The 19,611-nt window shown below is 41.5% G+C and overlaps 1 protein-coding gene across 1 annotated transcript; it reads left to right on the forward strand.

The window, feature by feature from the left end:
• The first annotated feature begins 6,570 nt into the window (after window positions 1-6,570).
• On the forward strand, window positions 6,571-19,363 carry hs3st2 (heparan sulfate (glucosamine) 3-O-sulfotransferase 2). Its single transcript, XM_086056595.1, has 2 exons — window positions 6,571-7,229; window positions 18,049-19,363. Exons 1-2 carry the CDS (start codon window positions 6,748-6,750, stop codon window positions 18,665-18,667), a joined length of 1,101 nt encoding a protein of 366 aa, XP_085912721.1. The 5' UTR covers window positions 6,571-6,747; the 3' UTR covers window positions 18,668-19,363.
• The last annotated feature ends 248 nt before the right edge of the window (window positions 19,364-19,611 follow it).

A 19,611-nucleotide genomic window follows, 5' to 3' on the forward strand; every position in this document is an offset into this window, starting at 1 on the left:
CACTGCTCAACATTCCCGATCGAGATGCAAACTTTTAAAAACTTTTTAAATGTGTAGCATCCGCACAATTCTGCAGTATGGCGGGGAGTGATATGTTCACAAATTACATACCCCCCGTGTATTTAAAAGCAACCGCATAACTTTGCCTGAAAGTCTATTAATGCTAACACATTAATAGGCGGGCTAAAAAAAAAATTGCAGTGTTAGATCCCTTAAAGAGAAGTCAAAGCAAACATTTTTTTTCAAGAACATTTTCTGTGCAAGCCCACTAGTTGAAACATCTGATAAATTTGTGTTTGTGGATTAAGTGTTAATCCACTCGTTTTTAGCCATCTCTGGGGGCGGCCATTTTGTCTTCTGTCGACTGAAAATGACATCACAGCTGCTCATAACGACCAATCACGGCTCAGATTCAGAAAACAAGTCAGCCGTGATTGGTCGTTGTGAGCAGTTGTGATGTCATTTTCAGTCAACAGAAGACAAAATGGCCGCCCCCAGAGATGGCTAAAAACGAGTGCATTTTGCTGCTTAACTCATATTCCACAAACGCAAAATTCATCAGAATGCCGTGTGTCAACTAGTGGGCCTGCTGGGAACATATTCTTGAAAAAATTATGTTTGGGTTGACTTCCGCTTTAAATAAATAAGTTGAAGGAACTCAACTTGACAGACATAACATTACTCGCTGGCATATATTCTTTATTCTCTGCGAAGAATGACTAACATTACTTCGGCCTAGTGATGAGCTGAGACCAGTTCCATGTGTCTACAATATACTGCCCCCAGGTGGCCAAGGAGCACAAAGACAAAAGGGCAACACAATGCCCATCGAATTGAAGCAAAAAAAATGCATTAAATATTGTTTAATTTCTTTACATTCTTTTTAATGATGTCATGGGCTGGATGTAAATTTTCTTGTGAAAGATCACATGATAAAATCTTGTGCCTTGCCATCTTCCTGTAGTTGAATTGGTGTTTGTGTTCCAGTTTTCTTGGCGACCACGGATGGGCGGAGTCTCCTTGTTAACGCACCTGCTGTCAAGGTGTGGTGGAAAGGAGATTTTGGACTATTCCTGTAGCTAATGTTCATTTGTCTAGTTTCTCTTTGTGTCTCTTGTATTCAAAGTATACTATCCATTTATCTTCCAGTGTGTGTACTTTTTTTTTTTTTTTTTAAAAACATGCCTCCATTTTACGGTAGGTTCAGTCGTTTTGTACCTTGTGTTTTGACAAAATGTTTTTCCATGATGGCTGCCTTCGCCATCTTTAGCTTTTGACTTTGTCGCTCTTGCTAACTTATGATGAAGTATCTGTTCACTCACATTCTACATGCTCCTTTGTTTTGTTAAAATTCAGCTAATTTCTTTGGCGCCTTTGCAAAAGGATCCTCATTACTGCTAACAGCCAAAGCTGACAGGCCTTTTGTTTTGACATCAGTAGTCACAGCCAAATTAGTTGCAGGCTGTCAGCTACTCATGAAAACATGCAATCGATAACCTGATAAGGTGATGTCATCCTGAGGGCTTGCTAATGAGTTTGAGAGCTGCTTAAAAAGTCCAGAGCGGTTAGAGCAAAGAACCCCTTTCACCTGGAGATTTGGGATGGGGGCGGGGGCTTAACCTTCACTCGGGAGGGACTATTTGGAAAGTGCTGTCAAGGCAAACAGCGGGATAATTGCAGTTTTTTTTTGGGGGGGGCAGACATTGAGATGCTCAGCGGACAGCGGCGAGTGATGCTATTTGCCCGGCGTGTCCCCCCTATAGTGAGGAGACAAAAGTAAGCGATGCGAAAGAAGCACTTTTGATTTAAACAGCTCAGGCTAAATGTCAGTGGCAATTAGCTAACAGTGAGGTAGCGAAGTCGCCTGCTGTTTCTGTGGCCTTTGAGGGGGTGCTTGGCTTTTTGTACTTGTTGCATACACAAGAAAAAGATGAAGAAAAAAGTAGCAGGAAGTATTTGGCTTCACTATTATTAGCCCCAATGTAGAATCTTTTTTTGTTTTTTTGTTTGTTGTGTAAAAATAAAACCCAACAGACAAAAGATTGACTTGGTTGTTGCTATTTGCAGGTAATTTGGACTGCGCCCTGCCATGAATAGCCTGTGGATACCACAAGATGGCGGCAAAGAACTTCAAATTGCAAGTTGTATTCTGTTTGGATTCATTTATTCACCGTGGTCTGTGACGACAAAGAAAATGATCAGCACCTTGTATCTAGCATGTACACAATCATGAACCCATGTTACATAACCAACTTTATTAAGTGGTTACATTATTCAAAACAGTCAAACCGCCATCAACAAGTTCAGCAAAGGTTTCGGCTAGCATACCAGTCAAAGTAACACGCTAGCATAGAGTGCCGTGAAGCAGGCTACATGGGTTGTTTGTAGCTGCATTGGGCGAAAGGCAAATTTCACTTTTACCGTTCCCTTGCATGGAAAACAGGGCAACTTAAGTGCAAAGAAATTTACTGTACCAACAATTTAAAAATATATTTCCCGTAATAAATCCTCTATAAAATATTTTTTAATGGCACTGAGCTGAAATACCTGTAATTATCTCCATTGTGCATACATGTTAAAGTCAATGACATCACAACTGCTCAGGGCTCAGGTAACGACCAATCACGGCTCAGCTTCAGAAAAGAGGTCAGGCGTGATTGGTCGTTACCTGAGCCCTTGTGATGTCATTTTCAGTCGACAGAAGTGACCAAATGGCCGCCCTCTGTGCTAGCTAAAAGCGGGTGGATTTTGCTGCTGAGCTCATATTTCAAATTAATCATCCTGCATAGAACATATTCTTGAAAAATATATGTTTGGGTTGACTTCCGCTTTAAGAAAATAATCTTCTGTGGGTGCCCACAAGGTTTTATTCTTGGTGTTGTTTTAAAATAAGGTAATAAAAACACAATGGATCCGGACATGACTACGCATGCAACAAACAAGCAGCAGCGGCTTATACAAATACTTCCTTTCAGATTAATCCCGCGAGCTCCGTGATTACAGGAAAGCACGGTAGTCGTGTTCTCCGCAGGACTTAGCCAAAAGTTAATTTACTTTAGCGCGCCGTCACGCCGCTGTTCATTTGCAAAGCGACTCCCTTTGCGTCTTCTCTCGTCACGTAAATGTCAGACGGCCGCAGCCTGACATTAATGAAATCATTTGGTCGTTTGGAGTCGACGTGTCCCGTGTTTCGTTTAAGCCTCGTGAGGAAACAGGTTTGGCCTGAAGGAACACAGATGAACATATTAAATCATCCACTGTTTTCTTCACAGCGCTGAAGATGGATAGAAAAGCTCTCTTTATTAAATAATGTCCTCAGCTACTGCATTGCATTTCGCTACAGAGAAATAACTCTGTCAGGACTCGATGAATTGGCTTTCTCTATGAGGCAATTTTAGAGTCAGCCGAGTGTAATAAATGTCCACAATACTGCATTTAAGAAAAAGTTGTCTAAGAAAAATGACTTACTATCCATTACAGAAACACTTTTTAACCGCAATTTCCCTTTGAAGGAACTCTTGTTTGAAAGACAATTTCCCCCATTGGAAATAATTGATTTCGGGGTGAAATTGCGGACGTCAAAAAGCTGCATAAGCAATTTTTAGCGACCTTATGACTCATTCTGTCAGCCATTTGCACTGATCACTACACTAAAATGCAACGATTTTACAACATTTTCACTGATTTCTCAAGAGGCTCAGAAAACTGTGTTCTATGATTATTATTATATTTTTTTGCGTTGAATCTACCAAATGAAAGAATACTCTTTTCTTTCAACAGAAAAAAGTTGGTTCCTACCCTTTTCCCTTAGCAGTAGAATTTTGGTTCAGTAAATTCTAAGAAATTCAGCTGCTTTGCCCAAAACCTGGAGAAAAATTGGTTTTTGCGTGAATCAAGTAAAAATAGTGACTTTGATACTAATATTTTTACTTTGGTGGTACATGTAACATATGAAAAGTGCAGGTTTCATTTTATAAAATCAGCAATTTGAACATTTAGGGATGCTTTAGATTGCAAAATAATATATTTAGTGAAATACAAGCACTGGAGTGACGCCAACTCACCATGACGGCTCCGTCCGCCGTTTACGTTACAGCCCTGTCACCCTCATTAAATTTTCAAGATCGTTGTTGTACTTTTTTCATTAATGACCCGCACAACGATCATAACACGTTACCTGTTCGAATGTATGCTTCAGATTGTCCAACTAAAAGTCTGTTGACTCTCGCCATGACAATAAAGTCCTCCTCCCCACCACTGTAAACAGTTGGCAAACAGAGGGTTTTTTCAATCTAAACTGTTTTAATGCTACCCTTCACTGGTTGTTTGGCTCATTACCATTCCTCGAGTGCAATTTAAAATGCAAGCGCATCAGTCCCATATCAACACCTACCAACGGAAAAGAAAAAAAAATAGAACGACATAGCTCATCCTTGCCACTGAGTGTTTTGATTCTAATGGATGACTTAAGATTGGAGAGGAAATATTCTCAACACAACCACAGGATAATATTTTCTTCAGGCATTTGCTGACTTTGATCGGAAGTAGAGAATCGGGCTCAAATTCCACCCGATTATCGTTATGCCCCGACAGCTAGGCCTGATTGTCTGTAGTGTGCACCCACTTGAGAGTTGCCATAGCGTTTTTGTTTTTTTTTTTCCCCCAGACTGGAAATTTGTGAAGTAAGATTGGGGGGGAAAAGATGAGCAGTGCATGCTGACAACACTCGGGTGTGTTTGACTGTAAACTCGCATTTTTGAGCCTCATCATCATCTGTCAGATGCGGAGACGAAACAGTACAGCCACCGGTCTGACATATAATTCCGTTGTATAATGTCAGTGGGTTTTTTGCAAAGTGTGCAGAAAACCGCTGTCAGCTCTCGATGTCGCGGGCCGTGCTGAGATCCAATAATCTCCACAATAGCAAGAAAGTTTAGAGATATCCGCGAAGGTGCTTCATTTCCACAGGGGCCTGGCAAGGTTGCTGATTCGGGATGGTTGATTTGAATTTAAAGAGGACTGATTTATTGTGAATCACCAAGGGACCGTAGTCTCTGGAAGCAGCTGGCGGTTTAACAGCGATTAGGTGGCAGCGAAAATGGTGCACACGCAAGCACGACAAGATGGATTTGGGCTGGCGACGCGTAGTGGACGTACAGTACGACGTTTTGTGATTTGCATAAGAGCAGAACAAAGAGGCTGGCGTGTGTTTGAATGCAGAGAGAAAATGGCAGGAAGTGTGAAGACAGGCTGCAAGTGCTTCTCAAGCAACATTGGCTCATCAATATGCACATAATTGCTCTTCAGCTTCGGCAGGTCCCCCGGCTGTTAATTGTTTTGTGCTGCTCTATTATTGAGATCACTTGTTTTACTTTAAGCTTGACCAACTCCGAGCGAACAGCGCTCAGAAATTCTGAAACATGCACGCAAACATCAAATATTTTCAAGCCTAAACGTGAATGGTAATTGTAGCTGTGGTTAAAAATAATATTAATAGTAAAATAATATTAATAATAAATAATAAAAATAAAATTCTAAAAACAATTGGGTCAAAAACAACCCAATTTCTGTATGGGTCAAAAGGGGACTGACTGAAACTTGAGTCCGTTTTTTTTGGGTTTTTTTTGCCAATACCATTTAGTAGTCAAAGACCAATGACCATTATTTGGATCCAAAATTTTATTGGCATTAATTAAGAAAAATACAATAAAATGAATCTTTTTTTTTTTTTTTTTCCAACACTTGACTTTGTTGAAATGTGTTTAACAACTTTTCAAATCGGCAAAATGTGTTTTGTTTTTAAAATTTTGGACAATAAAGATCTTTGCTTTAAAACTCTAACACGGAGTTCAGAGAGCTTCAAGGGGCAACAGCATGTCTTAAAAACGGTAAATTAAAACTAGTACCGTAAATAGTTCCCATTAGTTACACTGTATACAGTAAATAGTTTTCCAACATTTCAAAAAGAATTAAAATAGTAAACTTTCACTGATCTTTGTTCAATTTCAAACCGAAAAAAAAGGTGCAGGGTTCCCAGGGTTAGCAGTTTAGCATTTCTTATAAAGCGAAAACGTAACTGAGAACTTACCTGAAGTTGTAGTTTTAACTTAATCCCAGTCAGATTTATTTATTTATTTGTATTTTTTTAAGGTGGCTGCCAATACAGTATTGTCAAAATGCAGAATATCAGAGCTGATAATTGGTCTGTGCCTAAAAATAATGAATCCAATTGGGAGAAGTAACTCAATCGGCTCGAAATCACAGCTATCCAGCCAGTGTGTTAGGAAAGCAACACAGCATTTTTTTTAGTGTGTAAGTAACGGCATTGAGCGTCTACTTAAAAAAAAAAAAAAAAAAAAAAAAGTATCTGTATTTCTACTTAAATACAGCATGAGTATTTTTGCCACCTCTGCGCAAAGAACAAAAGCAAAGTGCTTCAGTCTCAGTAGTGAAGCAACATGAAGCACTCTTATTGCTCTATCCCTCCAATAAACCTGTGATGACGTCAGAGGATTGTAGAAGTATGCATAAATCGGTGAGCATCACCAGAGGAACCACTTCCAGGTCCACGATGGAGGAGGGAGGTGGACTTTTGTGGACTTTCTCCGGGATTCTTAAGACGACTCCAGTGGACCACCACACGTTTGCAGCACAGTCAAGGATGAGGAGCATGTTGATGATGAAGAGGAGGTGTCGGAGGACGGGTCCAATGGAGCGCCATGCAGAACCTTGAGCCCCCATGGAGACATGGCACAGCGGTTCCTGTCGTCCGCCTTCATGCTGACCGTCTCGCTGTCGTGCACCTACCTGTGCTACACGATCATCTTCGGGCGCACCACTGTTATCTCGGGTCGGGCGTACGAGGGCAGCCGATGCCCGCCGAGCCCCAACGCGGCGGGGAAGAAACTTCTCGCCCAGTCGGAGCAGTGTGCCCGGCTGCGGGGGGTACGCGCCGCCGCGGCCGGAGCCGCCGGAGCCCAGCCCGGTGCTGTCGGATCTCCTACTTCTCCCCCTCTTCCTGCTTCCCCAGCGTCTCGCTGGGTGAGAAACTCAAGTTTGGCGCAAAGGTACGGGAATAAAAAACTCCCAGGCGTCTTAATAGTGGGAGTGAAGAAAGGAGGAACCAGGGCGGTGCTGGAGTTCATTCGGATCCATCCAGATGTGCGCGCGCTCGGAACCGAGCCACATTTTTTCGACCGCAACTACGACAGAGGACTGGACTGGTACAGGTGGGCAAAATAAAGCCAACTTTTCAGCGTTTGACATTTATTTCCTTCATGTTTGATTTAGCTTGCATTTGCATAAAATGTGCGTGCATTTGTTCCTTTGTGACAACATACTCTAATGCTGCTTTTGGGAAACCTGGGAAATCGGTCAAATGCCACAAAGTCGAAATATCTATTTGGCAAGTCCGTGTATTGGAATGCTGGCACATCTGACGTCATATAACCATGAACGCCAATTAACAGGGAAAAATAGAATAGAATTCGACTTGAATGTAATAGAAAGCCTGGAGCGTCATTGTATGCTGCAGATGCAACGAACTTGGAGTGCAAGTCCAAGTGTGTGTTGGAATAAAAAATAGAAAAGAAAAATAAATAATAAAAGCTCAACCAGTGCTAAGGTAAGCCTATAAATGCTGCACTGTGAATAGCAGAAAGGCACAGGAATAATTTTATATGTAAAAGTTGAATGCAAATAATTAGATCAAATATGTCCGCTGTGGATTTTCAAAAGTTCAACGCCCCTGAAGTTGTTGCTGCATTTGACAAAACTGGGAAATTGGCAAAGTACCGCTTCGAATTTTGTTTTTGACAAGCCCTTGCAAAGACATCTGACGTCATACCCACAGTAATGTAAAACAAAGAGAAAACTGAGAAAATTGAATTTTGTATTTACCAAACAGGAAAAATCAGTTAATGTCAGTTAACTCAATGCAAAGTTTCTTGTTGAGCTCCGCTCAAGTTGGACTACAGTGTTTGAAATGTGCAGCTTTGTTTTACCCTACCAAGTTGTAAAGCTGTGTTTGAGAAAACTGGGAAATCAGAACTAGACTCGGTGGAGTGAGGCGTAGGTAGAGGGGTGCGCAAAAGGGGGGGGGGGGGGGGGCATGGTAGCCACCCTCCCCGTCGTCAGAAGGGCATAAAGCCATTCAGACAGCAGATGTATATCAAAGAGTGAACGGTAAATTTTACATCTGAAAATCTGTGATATAGGGAGACCAGAGTAAAAAAAAACAACAATATAGTATTACTTCTCCCACATGCATTAAACACATTTTAACTTTAACTTAAACTGATACAAAAAAATTGAATTAAACATTGTATAAAGGACCAAAATGTCCAACCAAACCATAGTTTGTCTGCCATAAGTCAGCTAGCTTAATGCTAACACACTGCTAAATGAATTTTGCATACATCTTGTGGTAGTTATAAACCAAACAACTGCTTCTTTACACACGGAGCAGCAACACATACAAGCAGAGTATACAAAAATACACCCAGTCCTCACTGAATTGCAGTTATTTTTGTAGTCACTAGCCGAGCATGTATACAAGTCCAAATGAAGGGCGTCAGGCAAATACGAGTGTGCAGACTACAAACGACGGCGCTCAAACATTCTGGGCGTCATGTTTCATTACGTTTGATGCCGGAAAGTGTGCGTGCCAGCCAGTCTTCTGGAAAATGGACCAGAGAGCAACATGAACAAGTGGAGTGTTGAAGGCTTGAGTGGTGATGTTTATGCAAAAAAAAAAAGAAAACGATTTCCATCACAGCCATCAGGAGTCAAAATGAATCGTTCGGCAAGTAATGCATTTGAGGTTTGACGGCGTCGTCTTTACTCAAATCCGCTTTAATTGACACTTTAATTTCAGACCCTCACGGCGTCTCTGTTTGATGAATGACTCGCATAATCAATTACCAAAAATGTCACCCGTCGATTTTTCTCTCCGCTGCAATTTATTAAAAAAAAAAAAAAAATTGGATTTCATTCTTGACCTCAGGATCAGTTGCGCTGACGCAATACACATCAATCACGATACGATTCACTTGAATCACATTATACAGTAGTTCACTCCTTTTACGATGCAGCTCACTTCTATAACGACATGGTTGACTGCGATCATGTTTTACTGCAATCACGATACCATTCACGATAAAATCCGATTCAGTCCAATTGGTCACCAAATGGTCAACTCAACTCCAACTGTGGTACGTTGCACTTGAATCACAATATGATTCAGATGAATCACGATACAATGAACTGCTATCATGATTTGGTTCGGTACAATTTCGATAGTGATACAATTCACCACAATCATGATACGGTCTCGATCCGATTCCTTCCAATCATGATTTGGTTCGATTACGATGTGAAAAGATTCATTCCAATTATGATATGGTTCACTATGTGATACGATCCACTCCAAATACGATGCAATGAAGTAAATTAAGTCGATTCATTGCAATTCCGATTCGATTCACTGCTTACGATTCACTCAATGAATTACAATACGATTCAATTCGGTGACAACACAATTCACATCAATCGTGATGTTTCCCTGCAATCACAATACGGTTCAAGCCATACAATTCATTTCAAGAATGATACGATTCATTGCAATCGTGATATGGTTCACTCCATTGACAATGCAATCCAATCACTATGGTGCACTGTAATCACAATACGATTCACTACACCTACGATAAAAACACTCCAATTATGATAAAAGATTGATTCACTTCAAGTACGATATGGTTCACTCCAAATACGATGATTCTCATCTCACTTCACTCTAAATACAACATGATTCACTTCAATTATGATACAGAGCTGTCAGCTAAAATTAGATTACAATTCCCTCCACTTACATGATGTGATTCACTGCAATTACGATATAATAAGAGCACCATGTCTTTGATTACACCGACTTCACCTTTGCTCCCCGCTCTGGTTAATAATGCAGAATCACGGTGTAATGTGCACTTCTCTTAAACGAGAACCATCTCACTTTCGGTCCTCGTCAAGCTTTTTCTGACAAGTCCCCCCGCTGGAGCTCCCTGACTCCCTGAGCCAATTAACGCGGACCCGGTGAGGATTTGTTGCCGCGATCCAGGCTCATACAATTTCGAGCATTTTTTTCTTTTTCCAGAAGAAGTGCATCTGAATCAAGAGAAATCAATAGAGCTGAGAGAAAGATACCTTTTAAAGTCTCTGAGTTGTCATTTGATGTTTTTAGGGCGGAAGAGGCTGAGGCATGACAGAGACACGGTTTTGGAATTTGGTATCGATGCGAACTAAACTGGATAACTGGCAAAATATATATTTTTTATGTCCTTTTTCTAGTTACAAAATGATTTGAGAGGAGTGGGATTTTTAAATGCGTCGCTTGTCTAATATTTTGCACTGCATTGTAATTTTGTGTGTTTACGACCTTTGGGGGAAAAAAAAAAACGTTTTTGCTCTTGTTGTTATCCCTCATTTTTTGACTAGTGCCACTCCCGCGAGCAAATAAATCTGACACATTTCTTCTGTGATCATACATTTATAACTGTGACGTTGCCCGCTACAATCGAGATACGACATTTTGATACTATTTCGTCTCTACTCCTTATACTACAGTTGCATACCCGATTCAATTCTTTTCTTCCCGTATATCAGTTATCGTACGATCACTGTGGTGTGATACGATCAGTATCATATAAGTGAATTCCTCATTGCTTCCCATCTGTAGCGCTACTAAAAAAAATAGTCCATATATGCTTGAATGTGATCCTACATGTACAGTATATCACCCCGCAACGGGCAGATGATGCAATCCTAAGATTTCTTTTTAAATATACCCCCTCACCCCACTTTCTTCCTTATTAGTAAACCGACATGTCCACCGAGATCAAATCCTGCTTGAACCCTTCCTCCTGTGGCTCTGCATCGTTTTACATGGCGAGCATCCAAGGGCCCGAGTGAAGCGAGGCAAGATGCGCCTTGTACCTCGAAAATACCCTTGGTCGCCACATTGCTGGAGGCTGTACAGTAAACTCAGCCGCGATCCTGCGCATCCAAATTTGCTGCTGCTGCTGCTGCTTTTTTAATTCAAGGTTTAAGATGGTCGAGATTGAAATGATAATGATGGAAGTTTGATCGTATAGCTATAGTAGCGCCCCATTGGGATGTTTTGAAAATGCAACTCGCGGAAATTGTATAGATTAGCAACATGAAAATTGGTAGTCTTTTATGGGAGATCCACCCCAAAAAAAAGTCTCATGGCCAAGTGCCCGAACACACAGGAAGTTTGTCATTTTGGTTTGAAGCGGTTATTTTTCGTTCAGTTGCATCCTCTGTTTTTTTCGTTTGTTTGTTTTTAACGTAGTTTCGCCGAGCAACGTGGAATTTAGGAGAAATGTCTATTAAAAGTTGACCCTCAAAAAAGTCTCTAGAAGCCACCCTGGAAATGATACAGGAAGTATGCCATTTTGATTTGAAGAGACCATTTTAGGGTTACGTTGGCCATTTTCAGATGTTCTTCAAAAAACAAACTTGTCCTGCTTGTTGTGTTACGTTGATACCTCTTAGTGTCATTAGGTGGCAAGTCATTTATTACTTTATTGACAAAATGGTTTGCGGTAAAAATCGAACGTCAGGCTGCCGGAGAATGTTTTGGTTTTCGGACTAATTCCAAGTAAAACTTGACCAAATGTGAGTTTTATGAGCCTGTCTGTCGATCTTTTAACATTTGACGTTGAACGCGGCGTTCGGGCCATCAGAGCCTCGTCACACACGACATCGGCTGATTCGTTTTTCGCGCGGGCTGTTAATGTGACAGCCCTTAAAATGGCTTCAATTCAGAGTCTTATTGCTCAAGGAGAGCAAATGTCAGTCATTTCCCTCCGCGCCGCAAGCCATGAATAGTTGTTATTTCAAAGGGCCACCGGTTGAAGAACGAGCGTTTCAAGGTCAAGTGTTATGCAGGATTTTATTTTGATTTTATTTTTTAAGTTGCAGAACTACTCAACTTTCACTTTGAACTCGCATGTATCACCTTTTATCCGAGCTGAACCCTCCACAGTAGGGGAGTCTTGCATTTGATTCACGACCGGACGTCTTTACAGCTCTAATTTTAGAGTGATACTTAAATAATGGAGCAGCTCTCGACATTCTATCTGTCATATCGAGAAAAGAGAAAAGAGGAAGATGCCTTTTTTCTCTTTTTTTTTTTTTTTTTTTTACGGGGTGCAGCAACTGAGACTTTATGAGAATCACTCAAGTTGAGGACATTTTCCCTCCGCGTTCAAGCTGAACTTTATTCCATTCACGGTGTGTCAGCTTTTCGGGGCATTTCGGGACAAATGGGGCATGATTCCTCTCCCACAAGTTGGTTTAAAGTTCGGTGATAACTTCATTTGGACTGCCTGACTTTTACAATATTAATGTGACAACACCACCTTGCTTGTAGACGCCTGCGTCTTTGGCAGTTTTTGGTAGCCATGGCCGCATAGCTAAAGAACGTATTCAGGACAAAAAGAAAGCCAATGACCTTGCCCTAGATTTGACTATTTAGGTGACGATCTCGAGAGACCGGACAGCCTTGATTTTTGGAGCTTGGAGCTTTGCTGCATATTGTTTAATGGGCATCATTATTATTACTTTCAGAGACAAATAGTTGTTGTCCAGAAAGAGACAAAGGCCATTCCTTCTTTTTGGATGAAACAAAAAACGATTTCAGGGACAATTTGCCCACATATGTTGTGTGAACCAGTTCCATTATCAGTCACTTCTTTTTAAACTAGCATTTATCAGTATTAGGGTTGTAATCACTGTTTGTGTCTCGGCAATAAGGCTTACTATATTTTGTGGGTACTGTAGGTCAAGGCCGACTTGGCCTTGACATTTCGTTTGATCGTTAACAAATTTAAAACCATGTATTATAGACAGAGAGGTGGCGCTCAATTAAATGAGTGAAAATTAAAACTTTTGATATGTATGTGGATGGACTATGGCAGCGCACCTACAAACACCCCAAAATCCGCAAGGGTCGCATTAAAAATTCAGCCCTCGAAGATACTTTCACCTAGCAATGTGTAATTCAGCAGGCATATCCATCATGCGTCAACCCACAAAAAAATTATTGACAAGGAAGATTTGGGGATGAAGCGGCCATTTTATGGCAACGATTTATTTTTAGCAGCAAAATTTGGCGGCTCGCCATAAAACCCCAAGGTCACATTGAAAATTCAGCTCCTGAAGACAGTTCCAATTAGCACCATGAAAATTGGTAGTCTTGTCTACTGCGAGTAGACTCACCAAAAAAGTCTCAGAAATGCCAAGGTCAGACAAATGCATGTGGTCTGCCATTTTGATTCGAAGTGGACTTTTTAGCTCCATTTCCAGCATCCATTCGATGACCAATTTGTGATGGAGATTTTGACCCATTCCTACCAGATTTGAAGCACAGATACTAGACAGTTGGGATACTGTAAATAACAAATGAAAATATTCATAGGTATCCACTACTAAAGACAAATCCTTGTTTGACTGCAGCCCAACGAGTCGCTATCATTGCGGCATCTGTGTTCTGACCCAAAAGCCTTCTGATGGCTAGCCTGTCTGGTTTTGTAACTCTCCTCATTTCGTTCATTCAGCTGTGCTCTGGCTGCAAACATGGAGTGAGATGAATACACAGCGCACTTTTCAGTTCAAGGCCCAGTGAAGTGACAGCCATTCATTCAGAGTTCATTGATTGCTGGCGAGGAGATGAGTCAAAAATGACCTTTTAATCTTTGTGCTGGTCCATAGACTGAATCCTGACTTGTTTTATTTTATTTCAATGAAAGTCAGAAAAAAAATCACACAACAAGAATGGTACAGCTCAGTGCTGGGCAAAAGTCTTCATTGGATTTGATGTTCTAGCAGTGCTCTATTGACCATTTGTAACTAGAACAGGGGTAGGCAAAATATGGTTGCTCCGTTTAATTAAGAATTCAGTAATATTTGTTGATTTAGCTTCCAAAGTTGGTTGATTAAAATGTATTTATTAATTTAGAATTTAATAATTCTATTCACCCATCCACCTATCTTTTTTTTTTTTTTTTACATGCCACTTTTCCTCACTGGGGTCTCAGGTGCCTAAGCCAGCTGACTTTGGACGATAAGCGTAGTACACCCTGAAATGGTCGTTTGCCAGTCATGATCACATTTTTGACAAACAAGTATTAACACCAATTTAGCAAACATCTCACAAAAAGGCCTCTGTTATGTTCTGTTTTGCGTTGTTAGTTTACCACTGAGACTTGTAATAAGTCATGTTAATTTTATGCTTTTACTTTTCTGTAGCTTGTTTGAATAACAAAAAGTCAAAGAACAACAGATAGCAGGAAAGCTAATTATACATATTTATTTGTTCTTTGCTTTATGGCAAAAGGTGTTTGCCTGTGAATGTTATTTAACGTCCAGTTATCATACTGTGTATTAAAGAACATTTTAGTTACAATAACATAAGAGTTTACAGTAACTAATACATTCGCTAAGCTAATGTTAGTCGTCGCGTTCAATTTACCATTGACGTTAACATTAAGCTAGCAGAGCATTCATATTTTGAATAGGCTAAATTTGCTTGTATGTGAGCGTGTTCAGTTGTAAATCATCGTAGAGAGATAGATAATGTCGATTTATTTCATATTTACCCAAGAAAGCAGTCCCCACAGACGCACTTTTATAGAAATAGGAGTACTTCTTATAGCCGCAAAAGGGGCTTAGCCCTGTGTGTCACACTACTTTTGTCTACATAGTGTGTGTACTAATTAGGCAAACAACCACAGTCACCGTGTTGTTGTGGTGTTAGTCGCTTGTTATCGCAGTGGAGATGCACACTGCGGCAGAATCACAGCTAAATAGTGAGACCTTGCTACTTTGAATTAAAAGACATGGGTGTGGTCTTCCTCCATAACGATGTAGCTGTGTCCCAAAGGGAAGCGAGCGTGTACCCCGAGACCTCGCGCTCTCCTGGCGCGCTGCAGCAGCGAGATAAATCGCGGCGCGACACAGCCGCCGGGCGCTCTTGGAGGTCGCTTTAGTAGTGAGCGATCATTATGCGAGGGAGCAGCGGGCGCTATGTGTTCCGCTCTTGACCTAAAGTACCTGTGGAGGAGCCTTCTCGAAGGCCGTGTGTTGTTGTTTGCGCCGTCTCGCGTTTCACTCATCATTACACGTTACAAAGGGTAAAATGGAGGTGAGCAATGCCTTCTGTGCTGGTCTACGTGGATCTAAATTCTCATATTTGTGTCATGAAAAGTATGTTATTTATTCATGTTTCTTTAACCAACCAAATTTTATATTTGACTTCGAATAACATCAGCATTTCTCCGTCCTCTAATTGGAAAGATTTGCAAAGATCTCAGGATGATTCAAAGAAAGGTCATGGTTGCTAATAGCAGCGGTCGATGTGAACAACTGCTCAGCCGCTAACGGCTAGCTGCTCAACGTACAGTAAGTGCCCGACTGAAGCTAAAAAAAATCATTTGCGATATTGTACAGCCTAATTTCTGCATAGTCTCATCATCAACCACTGACTTGTTGCTAGGCAGAGTTCACAAGGTCTCCGAGAGCTGTTATAATTGTACTAAATAAACTCTGCCTAGTCAAAAATGACCGAGCGGATTAGTTTTTCTACATTGCCCCATCTACGATAGTTAGCATTGCTGCTTTTTATCTTTTAAAAATTACATTTGAAGAGAATTACTGTGTATAGGTTTTGTCTTTGTTCCCACCATCCAAACATAACAATCAAGTTAGGTTAATTGGAGACAAGAAATTCCCCGGAGGAGTGAATGTATGCAGGATTACAGGTCTTCAATGTGCCGCCCACTCGGCTCCAGGGCCTCTCAGCCGAGTTGGCTCAGGTGAGCGCCAGCTCCGCCTGCACCGGATAAGCAGATAAGACGCCAAACGATGTATCCTAAAATGGAACACTGAACTGAATTTAGATTCTACCGGAGAAGAGAATAACGCAGCTTGACTATTTCTCAGTACTGAATGTCGGATTGTGTTTTTTCAAACAAAAACTCTCAAGGTCAAAGAGATCCTTAGTGCACTAAAGTGTGCATTCACACTCATAAGGCAACATTACATACCCTGCACAATTTAATTACATCAAAGAGGTGAATAAAAGTATTTGAAGTCATTCGATTGTGCACCTGATGAGGTGTCCGGAGTGGTTTAAAATAAACGTGCGGTCTTTTCGAACAGATTGTCCAATGCTCATTAAAAGCAATGCACATATTGAATAGATAATGCATTATTAAATAATAATGCCACTATTAACAACCGTCCCGTCTAATGGCTCACCCATTGAAAACGATTAATTATTGAAAGTGCCGGATGTATAATTGTATATCTCATTAACAATTTACCACTAATTAACGTTGTCAAGCAGGTGAGTACACAGTATGCAATTACGGCACCATTCAAGCATTTTGGAGCTCCGGCAAAGTCTGTGTTAACAGTATCGAACGCATTGTCCTCACCTCACTCGGGTTCATTCTCTTCCGAGTCATTAAAATGTCACCGCCAAGCCTCCTAATGCATCTTGACTTAAACGTTAATTCACCGCCAACTCGGTGTGTGTGTGTAATAGAAGATAACGATGTAGGGCTTTTACAAAATGTGATTCTTCTTCTCAGTAGGCTTACCTGTGCAGTTTTGGTGAGCTTGTTTTTTTTTTATTTATTTTTTTGTTTTGAACTAGCATTAGTCTTTGTAAGCTCGTTGGTCGCTTTGGTGGTTCTATGTCAGTCATTTAGTCAGTTTGTAGAACCACACACATGGTTTAATTAAAGCGGAAGTCAACCCAAACATATATTTTTTTTCAAGAATATGTTCCCAGCAGGCCCACTAGTTGAAACGCGGCACCAAAATGCACTCGTTTTTAGCCATCTCCGCGGGCGGCCATTTTGTCTTCTGTCAACTGAAAATGACATCACAACTGTTCACAACGACCAATCACGGCTCAGATTCAGAAAACAGGGCAGCAGTGATTGGAAGACAAAATGGCCGCCCCCCAGAGATGGCTAAAAACGAGTGCATTTTGCTGCTTAACTTATACTCCACATACGCAAAATTCATCAGAATCCGACTAGTGGGCCTGCTGGGAACATATGCTTGAAAAAAATATGTTTAGTGTAGAACGTTTAGTTTTGATGCACATTTGTTTGGACGTTTTCACAATAGCAAATAAGGGAAACATTTTGGCAGCCGTCTAATTAGCTAGATATGAGAAGTTTTCAATTTGGAGTTGGATAGTCGGTTAGTTACTTTCTCAGTTAATCTGTAATTGAGTTGGTCGCTGGGCCTCCTTTAATTGGAACACAGGTCTTGTGATAAACCTCATTTAGTGCTCACAGTACGAAGTGAAGGACTGCAGACAGCGCAGTACCATACGACGGTGTGTTTCTAAGTAACCTGTCAGCGTCGTACTATTTCAAGGCGCACCCTCTGTGACCTTTCACACTGTCGGCCCTTTTGTGTGCGCTTTGACAGCTCGCAGCAGACACCTTCCACACCACACTTGCAATCGTCACCACAGACGACGCCTGCAAAAAAATCCTGTGAAAAATGCCCGCCAGTTGCCGTTTGCTCTGGGAAAAAAAAGGCGGCGTTCTCATGAAAGATTAATTGTTTGCTCTCCGGCCCCAGAGGCTCCGGGGCCTCCGACGACTCGAGATGAATAAAGCAAAACGGATCGATAGCGGTGAGACTTTAGAGGTAACCTATGGCTGGAGTTTGAAAGGTTAGCTTTTAATCGAACACTGCCCACACTCATAATGAAGAAATGTCATCTTTAATCATCCGCACACTGAAGCACAGTGCTGTGAGAAAGCTCAAAACAATTCTTTGATACTTTCGGGTGTGAAAAGCAAAGCGATTACTTTTACAACGTTTACAACCTGTTGTCGTACGCATTTGTTCACACCGTCTGCTAGTCAACTACAGTGGCTAAGCTAGCAACGGTGCTATTTCTATAAACAACCTTTGTTCTGTTTCTTCCCCCTCAAGGGGCCTCATGCCACGAACGTTGGACAGTCAGATCACACTGGAGAAGACCCCTAGCTACTTTGTCACGAGGGAGGCGCCCCGCCGCATCTCCAGCATGTCCCAGCGGACCAAGCTGATCGTGGTGGTGCGCAACCCAGTCACCCGGGCCATCTCGGACTACACTCAGACCCTGTCCAAGAAGCCCGACATCCCCACCTTTGAGGATCTGGCCTTCAAGAACAGGAGCCTGGGCGTGGTGGACACCTCGTGGAACGCCATCCGCATCGGTATGTACATCCTGCACCTGGAGAACTGGCTGCGCTACTTCCGCCTCTCGCAGATGCACTTTGTGAGCGGCGAACGGCTCATCACGGACCCGGCGGGCGAGATGGGCCGCATCCAGGACTTCCTGGGACTCAAGCGGATCATCTCGGACAAGCACTTCTACTTCAACAGGACCAAGGGCTTCCCGTGTCTGAAGAAGCCGGAGAGCAGCGGGCAGCCTCGCTGCTTGGGCAAGTCCAAGGGCAGGACTCACGTGCAAATAGAGCAGGAAGTCATCGAGCAGCTGCAGGAGTTTTATAGACCCTTCAACATCAAGTTCTTTGAAACGGTCGGACAGGACTTCAAGTGGGATTGAACAGAAACTTCTCCTTGGGCAAGTACCAATACTTTGCCTTGAAACTCCTTAAAACTTTATGGAAATTGCTTGACAAAAATGATCTCATCCAAAGACCTGATTGTCAAACCAAGGACTGACACACAAACTGGAAGTTGTTTCCGATTTAAAAAAAAAAAAACCTAAACACTGGGATATTTATGGGAGACGTTTAACAGACAGTATTCGCAGGAACCGTAACAAGACAAGCCGCGGGATTGAATGTGTCACGTACAAACATGTAAAAAAAGTTCTTTGCGCTTACAAATAATTTTTCCTTTCAACCACTGAGATCTTTATGGAAGTTGCTTATCAAAGGGTTCTCATACAAAAACTAGATGGTTTGCATCTAGTTTTTTTTTTTTTACAGGAAAGGTAAAAAAAAAAAGTCCTGTGGAATTGAATGTGTCACATACAGAACCAAATATTAGCCTTTGAGCCCTAAAATCAAATTCACCAAGTTCAGTGTGTTGAAGCTGTCTGGGGTATCAAAATAACTGAAGTACACTACCCCCAAAAATGGGCGGAGCTACACACCGCATTCCATTGATGAATTGACTGAGAATGGTCACTTTTGCCTCACGATGGTCAGTACTGTAGTGAGTAGAACCAAACTGGTGAAAATATGGCTTAATGTGTTGATTATCTGAAAAAAATTTAAAAAAATCCAAAATGCAACTGCTCCTCGCTTGTAACTCACATGAATAAATTAGCGGGCAAGCTGCATTAATTCTTCAAGGCCTCTGTCGTGTTAGCGCCTTACGCCCATGCGAATGGCGCCACTTTAATATTCATAGGGTCCGATTGCTTTCCGACGCGCTCGGAATACACCCTTGGTTTTCCCGGTGGTGAGCTCTCCACATGGATGTTCAACCACATCAACAAAAAACAAACAAACAAAAAAAACGGTCAATTCGTAAATATGT

This window comes from Filicampus tigris, chromosome 16 (genome assembly GCF_054856515.1).
Source record: "Filicampus tigris isolate MCC_2025a chromosome 16, RoL_Ftig_1.0, whole genome shotgun sequence".
Lineage (NCBI taxonomy): Eukaryota > Metazoa > Chordata > Actinopteri > Syngnathiformes > Syngnathidae > Filicampus > Filicampus tigris.